A 13,314-nucleotide genomic window follows, 5' to 3' on the forward strand; every position below is an offset into this window, starting at 1 on the left:
GGGCCTCTCCTACGGTCGTGGACCCAACAGTCTCTCGGCTAAATAAGGTAACCACTCTCCCGGTAGAGGGGACCCCTGCCTTTAAAGACCCTACTGATGGGAGGTCCAAAGCGGTGACCCGCTCCATGATCACCATGCTGGGGTCAGCGTTGCGACCTATACTGGCTGCGACTTTGGTGTCTCAGACATTCACTGAATGGGCAAAGATTTTGCAACAGACAGTAGAGGAGCATCCGCTTCCTCCAGCGTGCGTAAGGCTGGCTGACCAATTGGTACAGGACCTTGTGTATAGCTGTGATGCCACTCTGGATGCGGCCCCCTTGATCTCCAGAGACTCTGTATCTGCGGTGGTACTGTGCCTTCTGATTTGGCTGAAATGCTGGTCCACTGACCAAACATCCAAAAAAGCTCTGGCAGATTTGCCCTTCAAAGGTGGGAGGCTTTTTGGTACCTCGCTGGACGACATTATTAAGGATGTCACTGGAGGTAAGGGCACACTTCTCCCGCAGTCCTCCAAGGGGAAGGAGCCATGCCATAAGCCGGGGCCCTCCTATTCCACGCAGAAGCTGTATTTTTGTCAGTCGGGGTCAGCAGACAGATCTTCCCATACTGACAAGGCTCCAGCTGTGGGACAGAAGTGTCCCTGGGTGTGTAAGCCGAACAAGCTGGTTAACAAGCCTGCTACCGCATGAAGTTTTGCCCCCGCCCGACTCAAGTGTGGGGAGACGGCTTCGCGAGTTTGCAACTTGATGGACCTCCCTGCTCTCCGACCAGTGGGTCTGCGAGGTGGTCACTTTGGCGGACAAGAAAGAAACTCGATCTTGTACCCCGAACAGATTCTTTCCCTCAAATCTTCCTCTCCTTCCGGCTCGTCGGTCTTCTTTGATGGGAGCAGTACAAGACTTGCTCAGGTGCGGAGTAATTTTACCTGTACCCCTGGAGAAAAGGTTTCAGTGATTCTATTCGAATCTGTAGTCCCAAAGGGCGGTGTCCGTCCAATCTTGGATTTCAAGGCCCTCAATGCCTTTGAGTGTGCGAAAGTTCAGGATGGAATCAATTAGTTCGGTGGTCGCTGTGCTCCAAGGGGATTTTCAGGCGTCCCTGAACATCAAGGACGCATACTTGCATGTCCCCATCTGCACCAGCCATCAAGTTTCTGCGCTTTGCGATCGGCGAGACCACTATCAATTTGTGGCTCTTCCCTTTTGGCCTAGCGTCGGCACCCAGAGTTTTCACCAAGGTGCTCGCCCCGATTCTGACTTTTCTGAGAAAGCGAGGAATTGCTATTGTGGGCTACCTAGACGATCCTCTTCTGATAGCTGCTTCTGGCTCAGAATTAGAGGAGGACGTGTCTATAGCCAGTCAGACCCTCCGGGAATTTGGTTGGTTACTGAACATTCAGAAGTCGGTCTTGGTACAGACTCAGCGTCTGGAGTACCTAGGATTAATACTGGACTCCTCGGAGGCGAAGGTCTTCCTTCCTTTGGAGAAGTTGCAAACACTCCAGTCGGCGGTGAAATTGTTGGCATCCTGCAAATGGTCGTCTCTCCGTTTTTTGCATGCAAGTTCTGGGCCTGATGGTGGTCTCCTTCGAGGCAGTACCATATGCCCAATTCCACACTCGAGTCTTGCAGAAGGAAATCCTGTCCAAATGGAACAAATCTCCGTTGTCTCTGGATCGCCAGGTTCAGGTAAGTCACCTGGTCAGGGCTTCCCTGAGTTGGTGGCCGAGATCCCCGGCTCTTCTGTCCGGGAGGTCGTTCCTTCCTTTCAATTGGACTGTGATCACGACGGACGCCAGCCTCACAGGTTGGGGGGGGGGGGGGGGGGAGTCTGCGGCATTGGAGGTTGCTCACATCCTGCGGTGGGCGGAAAGAAGCGTGCTGGCTCTGTCAGCCGTTTACATTCCGGGTGTAGAAAACTGGCAGGCGGACTACCTAATTCGCCAGATTAGGGGGAATGGTCGTTGCATCCGGAGGTGTTTCACCTCCTTTGCCGGAGGTGGGGCACACCGGACGTGGATCTCTTGGCTTCTCTACTCAATTGCAAGGTGTCGAGGTTCGTGGCCAGGTCCAGAGATCCCTGGGCAGACTCGTCAGATGCGTTGGTGGCCCTGTGGGGTCAGTACCGGCTAATTTATGCCTTTCCCCCCACTGAAGTTGCTTCCTCGTCTGCTCTGCAGAGTGGAGGCCAAGGGGATCCCAGTAACCCTAATCGCTCTGGATTGGCCCCAGCATCCCTGGTACGCCGACCCCATGTGCCTGGTTGCCGATGCACCCCGGCGCCTGCCAATGAGGGAGGACCTTCTGTCTCAAGGTTCTATACTTCATCCTGCTTTACAGTCGCTGGCTTTAACGGCATAGCTATTGAAAGCCAGGTACTAAGGGACAGAGGTCTGTTGGATTCGGTCATTTCAACCATGCTGCTGGCACGGAAGTCTTCTTCGCGGACGATCTACTATCGCACTTGGAAGGCCTACATCTCCATGTGCGAGGAGATGGGAGTGGCGTCCACGGACGTGTTCGGTTTCCAGGGTCCTGCTGTTTTTAAAGCGTGGAGTGGATCGGAAACTTGCTTTAAGCACCATTAAGGGACAGATTTCAGCCTTGGCTGTTTTTCTTTCAACGACTCTTGGCGACCCACACGCTGGTAGGTACTTTTGTGCAGGGGGTTCGACATGTGCTTCCCCCCGATTAGACCACCGCTTCCTCCAAATCCTGGGATTTGAATCTGGTGCTCTCGGCTATTCGGGAGCCTCCTTTTGAGAACATCAGAAAAATTCCTCTCTTGACACCATCTCAGAAAGTGGCCTTTACATCTGTCAGACGTGTTTTTGAGTTGGCGGCCTTGTCTTGCAATTCGCCATACTTGGTCCCCCACAAGGATAAAGCGGAGCTACGCCCGCAGCCTTTTCTTCCGAAGGTAGTTTCAGCTTTTCACCAGAATGAGGACATTGTACTTCCACCCTTGTGTCCTCGACCGTCGCATCCCAAAGAGGCTGCGCTACATACCTTGGACGAGGTACGTGCTCTGCGGGTGTACCTGTCTGCGACGGCTCAGTTTCGGAGGTCGGACTCGCTGTTTATGGCGGTATCTGGTCTGCAAAAGGGCCTGGCGGTCTCACCGGTCACCATTTCTTGGTGGATCAGGCAGACCGTCATCCAGGCCTACGCCCTTAAGGGGCGGGAGCCTCTCTTCCCTGTCACGGCGCATTCGACCAGGGCAATTGGTGCTTCCTAGGCTTTCCGACATCAAGCGTCTGTTTCACAGGTGTGTAAAGCGGCGACTTGGTCGTCCGTTCACACTTTTTCCAAATTTTACAAGGTTGATGTGAGTGCATCTTCAGATGCTTCCTTCGTCCGCAAGGTTTTGCAGGCAGCAGTTTGAGTTTGCAACTCCTCCATTGAGGAGCTCTGCTTGTTTGGGGTGAAGTTGGTTTTTAATTGCTGTTCCCACCCCTCGTTTTTCTGACACTGCTTGGGGACATCCAGCTTGTCAAGATTTAAGGAGCTGCGTCCGTCCATGGACGATAAGAGAAAATATGATTTTTTTATATATTTTTGTACTCCATCGTAAAATCCTTTTCTTTGTCGTCCATGGACGGACCCCTTTTTAAGTTTGTACTGCTTTTTGACAAACTGAGCTGCATGAGGCAGGGTGAGAGGTTATGACCGGAGGGGGCAGGGCTGTTCAACTTTGTTAGTTACATGTTTTAAGATAACTAACATGTTATGCCTAGTCCTCTCCTATGAACAGGAACATAACCCACTTGTCAAGATTTAAGGAGCTATGTCCGTCCATGGGCGACAGAGAAAATGATTTTACGGCGAGTACAAAAAATCCTATTTTTCCTTCACTGACGGGCACTGATGAGGCGGCACTGATAATCGGCACTAATGAGGCACTGACAGGCATTACTTATGGGTACTGATTGGCAGCCCTGGTGGGCACAGTTAGGCATCCCTGGTGTATTCTAGTGGGCATCCTCGATGGGTTCCCCCCCCCCCCCCCCCCCCCCCCCCTTGCCTTGTCATCGCGAATGGCGAAAAAGCAAATAAAAGGCACTTCCTGGTTTACGATGTGACCAGCTGTGATTGGACACAGCTGATCACATGGTAAGAGCCTACGTCATATACTCTTTACCTGGATCAGAGATGCGATGTGTCAGAGCGACACACCGCATTACTGATCGCCGCACTGCATGCCTTTGATCTCTCTCTATCTCTATCTCTCTCTTTCTCGCTTTCTTTCTTTCTCTCTCTCTCTTTCTCTCTCTCTTTCTCTTTCTCTTTCTCTCTCTCTCTCTCTCTTTCTCTCTTTCTCTCTCTCTCTCTCTCTCTCTCTCTCTCTCTCTCTTTCTCTTTCTCTTTCTCTTTCTCTTTCTCTTTCTCTTTCTCTTTCTCTTTCTCTTTCTCTTTCTCTTTCTCTTTCTCTTTCTCTCTCTCTCTCTCTCTCTCTCTCTCTCTCTCTCTCTCTCTCTCTCTCTCTCTCTCTCTCTCTCTCTCTCTCATTTTAAATACAGTTAAATGATTTTTTTTTCTTCTTTTGTGCTTGCAAATACTTCATTTGCTTGATATCCTCAAACTTGGTTGTCTCCATTAAAGATTTAGGCAGAAAAAAAGATTCATATATTTATTTGTGTCTTTTAATAGCCATAATTATTGGTCCCGATGGACATCCACTCACTGTTTACCCGTGTATGATCTGTGGGAAGAAGTTTAAGTCGCGAGGTTTCCTGAAGAGACACATGAAGAACCACCCAGAGCACCTAGCCCGCAAGAAATATCGCTGTACTGACTGTGATTACACCACAAATAAGAAGGTCAGCCTACACAACCACCTGGAGAGTCACAAGCTGACCGCTGCTGTCATTAAAACTGAGAAGGAGTTGGACTGCGATGAATGTGGCAAAGTATTTCTGCACGCCAATGCTTTGTTTGCTCACAAATTGACACATAAGGAAAAGGCGGGGAACAAAATGCACAAGTGTAAATTCTGCGATTATGAGACTGCTGAGCAGGGCTTACTGAACAGGCACCTCCTGGCTGTGCACAGCAAGAGCTTTCCACATATCTGTGTGGAGTGTGGAAAGGGTTTCCGTCATCCATCTGAGCTCAAGAAGCACATGCGCACTCATACTGGAGAGAAACCTTATGTCTGTCAGTACTGTGACTACAAGTCGGCAGACTCCTCCAACTTGAAAACCCATGTTAAGACGAAGCACAGCAAAGAGATGCCATTCAAGTGTGACATTTGTCTGCAGACGTTTGTAGACTCTAAGGAGCTGCAGGCACATGCCATCTTGCACCAAGAGAGCAAAAGTCATCAGTGCCTGCACTGTGACCACAAGAGCTCCAACTCTAGTGACCTAAAGAGGCACATTATCTCTGTGCACACCAAGGATTATCCTCACAAGTGCGAAGTTTGCGAGAAGGGCTTTCACCGGCCTTCTGAGCTCAAAAAGCACGAAGCTGCACATCGGGGCAAAAAGATGCACCAGTGCAGGCACTGCGAGTTTCAGATTGCAGACCCCTTTGTTTTGAGTCGACACATTCTTTCTGTGCACACTAAGGAGTTACCATTTAGGTGCAAACGCTGCCGTAAGGGCTTTAGGCAGCAGGCTGAACTGAAAAAGCACATGAAAACCCACAGTGGTAAGAAAGTTTACCAATGTGAGTACTGCGAGTACAATACTACGGACGCTTCTGGTTTTAAACGTCATGTCATCTCCATCCACACCAAAGACTACCCCCATCGCTGCGACTACTGCAAAAAAGGCTTCCGCCGGCCCTCTGAAAAGAACCAGCACACATTGAAACATCATAAAGAGGCTGCTTTAGTGTGACCTTTTCATATACCTGTATTTTCAGAGTATTGCTTATTGTGTACCCATTCTTGTAAAAGTGTAGTGTGGGTTTTTTTTTTTTTTTTTTGTCATTTTAGTAAGCCATGTGCCTCTAAACTATTTTTTATATTCCAGTTCTGCTCTGTTTAATAAACTGACAAAGCTGCAACTGTGAGGAGCAGGTGGACATGTATGCCGAGTTCTTTCATTCACTTCTGTATGCGATTTCAAAAATCTTGAGCCACAACATTCATCTAGCTTGTAAAGGAACACGTTCTACCGAAGTTGCATGAAGAATTGGGACTTTTACATGAACTTCTACTCCATCGAAAAGTTTGAGTCCTATTTGGCAGGCAAAATGTCTTTTTATTTATCAGTGGGGTTGTTAAAGAAAGTGGATGCATGGGAATTTTGTTATTGCTGTGCGTCAGCTTTCTTAGGTGTCAATAAATTCAAGGTGTCCTAGGTAAGCTGTCACGTATGTCACTGAGCAGCTTACAGAAGATGCAGTACTACGGCAGTCCGTGTCCCAGCTATGCTATATTTGAAAATCTTGCATATTTTACAATTAAGCTAAAAGAAAAGAGCTTAGGTGAGTCCTTCTAATGTTGGGAGTTGATTAAAGATTACACCAAAAAACATAAGCCGTTTTTTAAACAAAAGAATGCCACTGGAATTCTTATTGGGCACACAGCTGGTCTCCACCCAAGTCCTTTTTAGTGCCATGTCCTTCTTGCTAGTCTGCTGCTTTCTCTTACATCCGTTTTTTTTATTAAATCAGTGTTGTGTGTGCAATATGTACATTTATGCTCATTTATCTAACTAAAGGGAAGTATATTGAGAAAGTGTTACCAGTGTTTCCAAGAGCGATTTTAATGAAGCAACGTTTCGGTATATATTGTCCAAGCAATGGCTCCTGATCTTTATGACTTTAAAATATTTCGATGTAAGAGAGACCTATACAAAGGGGGACCGTTTTATTAGGAAAATAGACATTTTACACATTTTTTGTTTTTTTGTGTGAAATATTGGCATTTTTTTTTAAATACTAAAATTATTTTATGAAACTAATCAGTACTGTTCTATATTTGCTAACAGTGTGTATTGGTTAAACATAAGTATAATTCCTTTCAAAATTGGCTTGGCGCTAATCCTGTGTATCCCTTACTATTTTAAACATCTGGCACATGAAACATTTTGAGTTTGTTTACAGTTTTTGAATTTAAACATTTTAATTTAGTTAGTAACTTATTAGGGAAGAAAAGAAACAGGATGAACAAATCTGCACTTTTACATTAACCATGGAGTCTTGTTTTGCTGCATTAGCTTCCACTGCATTTTTGGTGAGAATTTTAACTGGCGTGTATTCCTCAAATACAGCATTGGCAATATTGGTAATGCCCACTATAGGGCACTGTTGCATCTGTATTTTAAATGTGCTCACTTTTATTTCTGTCATTGTCTTTCATTATGTGGGAATCTCCTAAAAGGCACTTTTATTCTATGATCTCCTAAACTATCATGAGCCAGTGATGTGTCTGTTGTCCTATGTACTTCACTAAAGGTGGATCATATTTTTTATTGCGGAATTCCAGTTTGTGTATAATTCAACACTAAAACAGATTGGCTACAATTTTTCTGAATTTGATCTATACATAAGAGAGCAAATGGATTCCTTTGCCAATGCCATATACTGATGATAGCATTAAAAATCACTTACTTTGGATAATCTTTCTAAAAAATGCAAATTACTAAAACAAACATATTTGCTATGAGACCAGCAATGTGCAAGGTTTGTAACTAGATGACACGTGCAGTTCCCTTAACGTATTATTTCAGTGCTGTTTTTAAATCAAATTAGACACTTTTTTTTTCTCTTTTTTTTTCTTTTTTTATATATATATATTTTTATTTTTTTGTTGTAAGAATGAGACTGTATAAATGTATATATTTAATGCACATAGATATTCAATTGGCTTTTGTAAAGTACACTTCTGTATAAAGATTGTAGTTAATGTTCATGTATGTTACCATGTTTCCATGGTTTTAATTCCTGCAGAAAAATGTTGGTAAGTGCTCCAGAATTTGAATGTTTTGGCTGAATGTTTAAGAGGTACATTTTTTTTTTTGTTTGTTTTGTACAAGGACATAATGTAAATTATTCATTAGACATTGCTTGTAAAATATTGTATTGACTTATTCTCTGTACAATTTTGTATAAAAAGTAAAGTGAAATCAATATAGGGATGTGAGATGACCTTGTAATTGTGTACTTGAAAATGTGCAAAAATAAAGATCAGAATATTTTCCTGTTACCTAATGTTTACATCACTTTGTGTCTAAGGCAAGGAACAAACCTTATGGAACCTGGGAGAACGAAGCTACTTTTAAGAACTGTGGCCAGGCTATGCACATTCAGATATTTTAAGCTTTTTCCTAATCAGCCATATTAAAGTAGTTGTAAACCTCAGACATGTAATATAAACAAAGCACATCCTACTATACTGTGTACAAGTCTCTATCCAAAGAATTGAGTATGATTTCTCTCTGCTGCCTTGTTCCTTTGTTTATTTGTATGACTTTCTTCTGACTCTTTTCCTAACATCGGAGATAAGGTAGATGGCTCCAGCACCTACAGCCTGTGATGGATAGTCGCAGTTCTGCATGTTCCAATCGTGGCTTACAGCTGTCCTCGTGAGATCTGCACTGTGAAACAGGCAGGTTTATCCTATACTTTTGTCCCTATTCCAGCGATATTTCTATCATCAAGATCTTGGCCAACTCCCCTTAATACTCTGCATTTCATGCTGTGGCCCCTATAGGGAAGAAATACTCGGAACGTTGGAGGCCACCATGAGTACAACTACCTAGGAATATATAGGGCTGTGATGTGCATGTGCAGTAATAAAGGGGAGCTGACCAGGACTTTGTAAAAAAAAATGTATCTCGCTGACCTGTGTAGCTGTAGACACTGAAGTAATTCATCCTCTAATTTCACAAGAGATGCATAGAAGTTGTTCAAGTTGGGTTTTGGTGTCCTCCCTTCTGTGCAACTGCTGCACTTGCAGTATAATTTTAAAGACTTGGGCTACTTTCACACTGGGGTGGTGAGGTGCCGCTAGTTTTAGCGGTGCTTTTCGGTCGCTAGCGGCCGAAGAAGGGGTTAATGCTGCCTTGTAGCGCCGTTGCCAAAGCACTTTGCAGGCGTTTCAGTAGCGAGGCCCATTCATTTCAATGGGCGGGGCCTTTTAGGAGCGGTGTATACACTGCTCCTAAACCTCCCCAAAGATGCTGCTTGCAGGACTTTCTAACGTGCTGCAAGCGTACCGCTCCAGTGAGAAAGCATTTAGGCTTTCACACTGGAGTGAGAGGAGAGGCGCTTTGCAAGCACTGTTTTTAGCACTAAAATGCCTGTAAAGCGCCTCAGTGGGAAAGTGGCCTCATGAGGCCAGCTCACTGGCAACCTGGGGTAGCAAAACAATGTATTAAGAGTAAACTATTTCCCTATTATATATTGCGGAACACAGCTTGATAATTAAGAAACCTAGGGTTATGCTGCGATTTATGAACAAATGCACACTAGGCACATAGAAAACTTAAGGACCAGTGTTTCTCAACTCCAGTCCTCAAGGAGCTCCAACAGGTTGTTTTCAGGTTTTTTCTTAGATGAAATGGCTGTGGTAATTACTAAGGCAGTGAAACTGATCAAATCACCTGTGCAAAATAATGGAAAGCCTGAAAACATGACCTGTTGGGGTGCCTTAAGGACTGGAGTTGAGAAACACTGCCCTAGACAAGTCTTATCAGTATGACTAGCTCCCTCCCCACCCCCCTCCCTACCCTAGACAATCCGGCACCAGTAGTCATAGTCAATAAGACACAAGGCTGTCCAAATCTCATTGACCAACTTTTTTTTTTTCACATTCATCCTCTAGCTATGTTTCAAGTTGGCAGAGACCATCATGACTTCCTTGACTTTTAAATGTGACATTTTCCTAAATGCTTCTAGCTCCATCAAAAGCCAGGGCCCATGGTCAGTTGGAAAGAGGCTACCCTGCAGTCCCCTCCAAAAGCCCCTGTCCCGTATGGGTCTGTCACATTTCTCCCCTATCAAAGGTAGATTAACCAGGTCCCCTACTGCCACCTGGTCTGGACCTGAGTTAGTCAGGCAGAGTGAGCCCACATAGTTGGTCCACATGATTTCCATTCTTGGCCGCAGGGAAGAGTTATCAGTAGGTGTGGGGCAGAGATTGTGGACCCTCTGGCTGCCAGCACTTCAAGTGATTGTAAAGCTTCCTTTTTTTTTCTTTTTTATATCAAACATGTCATACTTGCCTGCTCTGTGAAGGGTTTTGCACAGAGCAGCCCCTATCCTACTTTCTCTTCCGTTCATAGACGGACACAGCCTTCTTTGACATTAGGGTTATGCTTCTTCCTACCAGGAGAGTTTAGGCAGAATTTAACAGCACTTAAAGTGTTAACCTTTCCTTCGTGCCGCTCCTCCCAGGGGGCGTGGCTCCCCCAGGCATAACCCACACCCTGCTCTAGGAGCCTCAGTCTTTTTCTTTTTCTGCCTAACGACAGGAGAGGAGTCAGGCACTTCTGGAGTCCCTGTACTCTGGAGTTTTTTTCTTGCGATTTTTTTTTCTCGCTTTTATTATTTTGTTCCTGCATTTTTTAATCCATTCTTCTATCAACAGCCGACTGGGTGACAGGCTGGGTCTTGACTCTTGTAGTCCCCCCATGTTCGGCCATCGAGCGTGTGCCGGCCCTTAGCTCAGCTTTGGGACGTCCACGACAGGTGTGGCCGGGGAACTTCGGTTCTAGGGCACACACATGACCGGTCTCTATGGCTTTGTCACAGTGTGTCTGACCGACAGCCATGCTGTTTTACGGACGTTGGTTCTGTCTGGGATACCTCCAGCCGGGTAGTCGCAGGACGGGTAAGTAGTGGCCCCTTACTCGGGTAAGTTGTCTGGCTGGTGTTTTCCCTGGGGAGGTCGACTGAGGGTCCGCCCTGCTTTCCTCTATCCCCTTCCTCTCCCTCCTTCCCCTGACTGGGTAGTGGCTGTGAAGGGGGGCCTCCTGGGTTTTCTTTATTACCACCGGGGCCCATGTGTTGTTACTCTGGGGGGTGCTGCTGTGTTCTATGAGGTGATTTTTTACCTCAGACGGCGGCCATCTTGGTTAGTTTTAGTGCTGTGAAACGCTGTGATTCTTCCCTGAGGTGACCGGCACATCACAGCCAGCACATCAGAGCACACCTCAGGTTTTCAACTCTCTGCAGCTGGGTGGGGTGGTGAGTACCAGGGGCCCCATGCTCTGCAATAGCAGCAAGGGGGTGATCAGTGGGGGTTTTTTGTCCTGCCTTGCAGGGTGGGTGACTCAGCGCTGACACTATGGAACCTGAGCCAGGTCTCCCTCTCCAGCTATGCCTGAGTTAACCCTTAACGCCCCTTCCCCTGCCACATCTGTTATGTTGGCTGTCCTGGGTTTCTTGCCAGGTTTGCAGCAGCTAGTGCCCGGATGGGGGGTAAAAAGCGCCCCCTCCCTGAGCCTGCTTCTGGGGATGTCTCTGACACAGAATCGCTGTTTTTTCTGGTTCTGTTATGTCAGAGGCTGCGGGCATAACCCTTATGGATAGTGAGGATGACTCTGCTGCAGTCATTTGCTGGCAAGAATTTGTTGGAGCTCTTGTTTCTGCGGTGCGTGAGACTCTAAAAATTGAGGATGTGGCGGAGACACCTCCGTGTTTGTACCTTTTGGGATTCCGCAGACCGCCGCGCACCGCTGAAGTGTTTCCTTGTGTTCCTTATTTGGACAATATGTTATACAAGGAATGGGATGCACCGCAAAAAGTTTGTCAAAAAACTTTGCAACCCGTTACCCCCTTGAGGGGGGCTTTAAAAAAAAAAAGTAGGTCTCTCCTCCGCCAGTGGACCCCCCCTGTGTCCAGACTGCGCAAGGCCACCACGTTGCCTGTGGAAGGGGCTCCTGCATTTCAGGATCCCGCTGATAGGAGAGTGGAGGCCGTGGCCCGCTCCCTATTCACGGTGGTGGGTTCGGCGGTGAGGCCGGCTCTGGCCCGGGCCCTGGTCAGGCCCCGACTAAAAGGGCAAAGCTCCTGCTGCAGGAGCTGGATGAAGGGGCTTCCGAATCCTCTAGGGACCTGGCTGAACAATTGGTTCAGGGTCAGAATTTTCTCTGCGAGGCGGCCATGGATACGATCCGGGGCTTCCGTCTATGCAGTGGTTCTGCACCGCCTTGTGTGGCTGACGAGCTGGTCTGCGGACTAGTCCTCTAAGGAGGCCTTGGTGATGGCCTTTAAGGGTGAACGGTCCTTTTGGGACTTCCCTGAATGGCATCATTGAGCATGCCACAGGTGGTAAGCGCATGCTGTTCCCACAGTCTGGGAAGGGCTAGGGACCTCGCCCTGTGCAAGGACCCTCCTTGCCTACCTCCGAGCGTTTTTTCGCCCACTCTGTGCGGTGGGGGTAGGTTTACATGGTGCTTGAATCCCCGCTGCAAGGTAGCAGCGCACCCGATACCGCATGTCTAACAAGTCTGCGGACATACCTGCTTCCGCCTGAAGGTCTGCTCCCGCCCGTGTCTCGGGTGGGAGACTGGCTTCGCATTGCGAAGTGTTTTCCTTGGGGTACAAGATTGAGTTTCTCTCTTGTCTGCCAAACAGGTTTTTTCCCTCCGGCCTCTGGCCTCCTCCGGTTCGCCGGTTGGCTCTGTCAGGGGCTGTCCAGGATCTTCTGGTCAGGGGAGTGATTGTGCCAGTTCCCTCGTTGGAACGGTCTCTGGGTTTTACTCCATTCTGTTTGTGTCCCCACGGAGGATGGGGCCCGGTCAATCCTGGGCCTCAAGTCCCTTGTTTGTTTTGTCAAGGTGCAAACTTTTAGGTGGTGTCGATTCGCTTGGTAATAGCGGCACTCCATCAGGGGGATTTTCTGGCATCCTTGGATGTCATGAACGTGTACCTGCATGTTCGCATATCCTCCAAAGCACCGGAGATTCTGTGCTTTGCGGTCGGGGGGGGGCATTTTCAATTGGTGTCCTTCCCATTCGGCGGGTTTTCGCCAAGGTGCTTGTCCCGATACTGGCCTGGCTGTGACAGCGGGGGTTTGTTATCATGGGATGTCTGGACGACATTCTCCTACGAGCTCTGCATTGGTGGAGCCGTGTCAGGCTCTCCGAGTGTTCGGCTGGTTTCTGGATTGTCCTGAAATCAGGGTTGATGCCGTCTCAGGGACTGGAATACCTGGGACTAGTCCTGGATTCCGCCGGGGCGGGAGTGTTTTTCTCCTAATGGAAAAACTTCAGACTCTGCCATCTGCTGTGCAGCAGTTGCCGACCCAGAAGCGGTCATCTCTGCGTTTTCTGCAGGAAGGTTCTGGGTCCGTTGGTGGCCTTTTTCGAGGCGGTTCCGTAAGTCCAATTCCACACCAGGGTACTACGGTGGG

The 13,314-nt window shown here is 47.5% G+C and overlaps 1 protein-coding gene across 3 annotated transcripts in view; it reads left to right on the forward strand.

Moving 5' to 3' along the window:
* Window positions 1-8,160, forward strand: part of ZFX (zinc finger protein X-linked) — a 52,774-nt gene extending 44,614 nt beyond the window's left edge. For 2 of the 3 annotated variants that reach the window (XM_040338269.1, XM_040338271.1), the window contains one exon: window positions 4,653-8,160. In XM_040338269.1, coding sequence (XP_040194203.1) covers window positions 4,653-5,845 — 1,193 coding nt within the window. In that variant the 3' untranslated portion in view covers window positions 5,846-8,160. The remainder of the gene's footprint in view (window positions 1-4,652) is intronic. The other variant, XM_040338272.1, reaches the window with a different exon arrangement.
* The last annotated feature ends 5,154 nt before the right edge of the window (window positions 8,161-13,314 follow it).

This window comes from Rana temporaria, chromosome 2 (genome assembly GCF_905171775.1).
Source record: "Rana temporaria chromosome 2, aRanTem1.1, whole genome shotgun sequence".
Classification (NCBI taxonomy): Eukaryota; Metazoa; Chordata; class Amphibia; order Anura; family Ranidae; genus Rana; species Rana temporaria.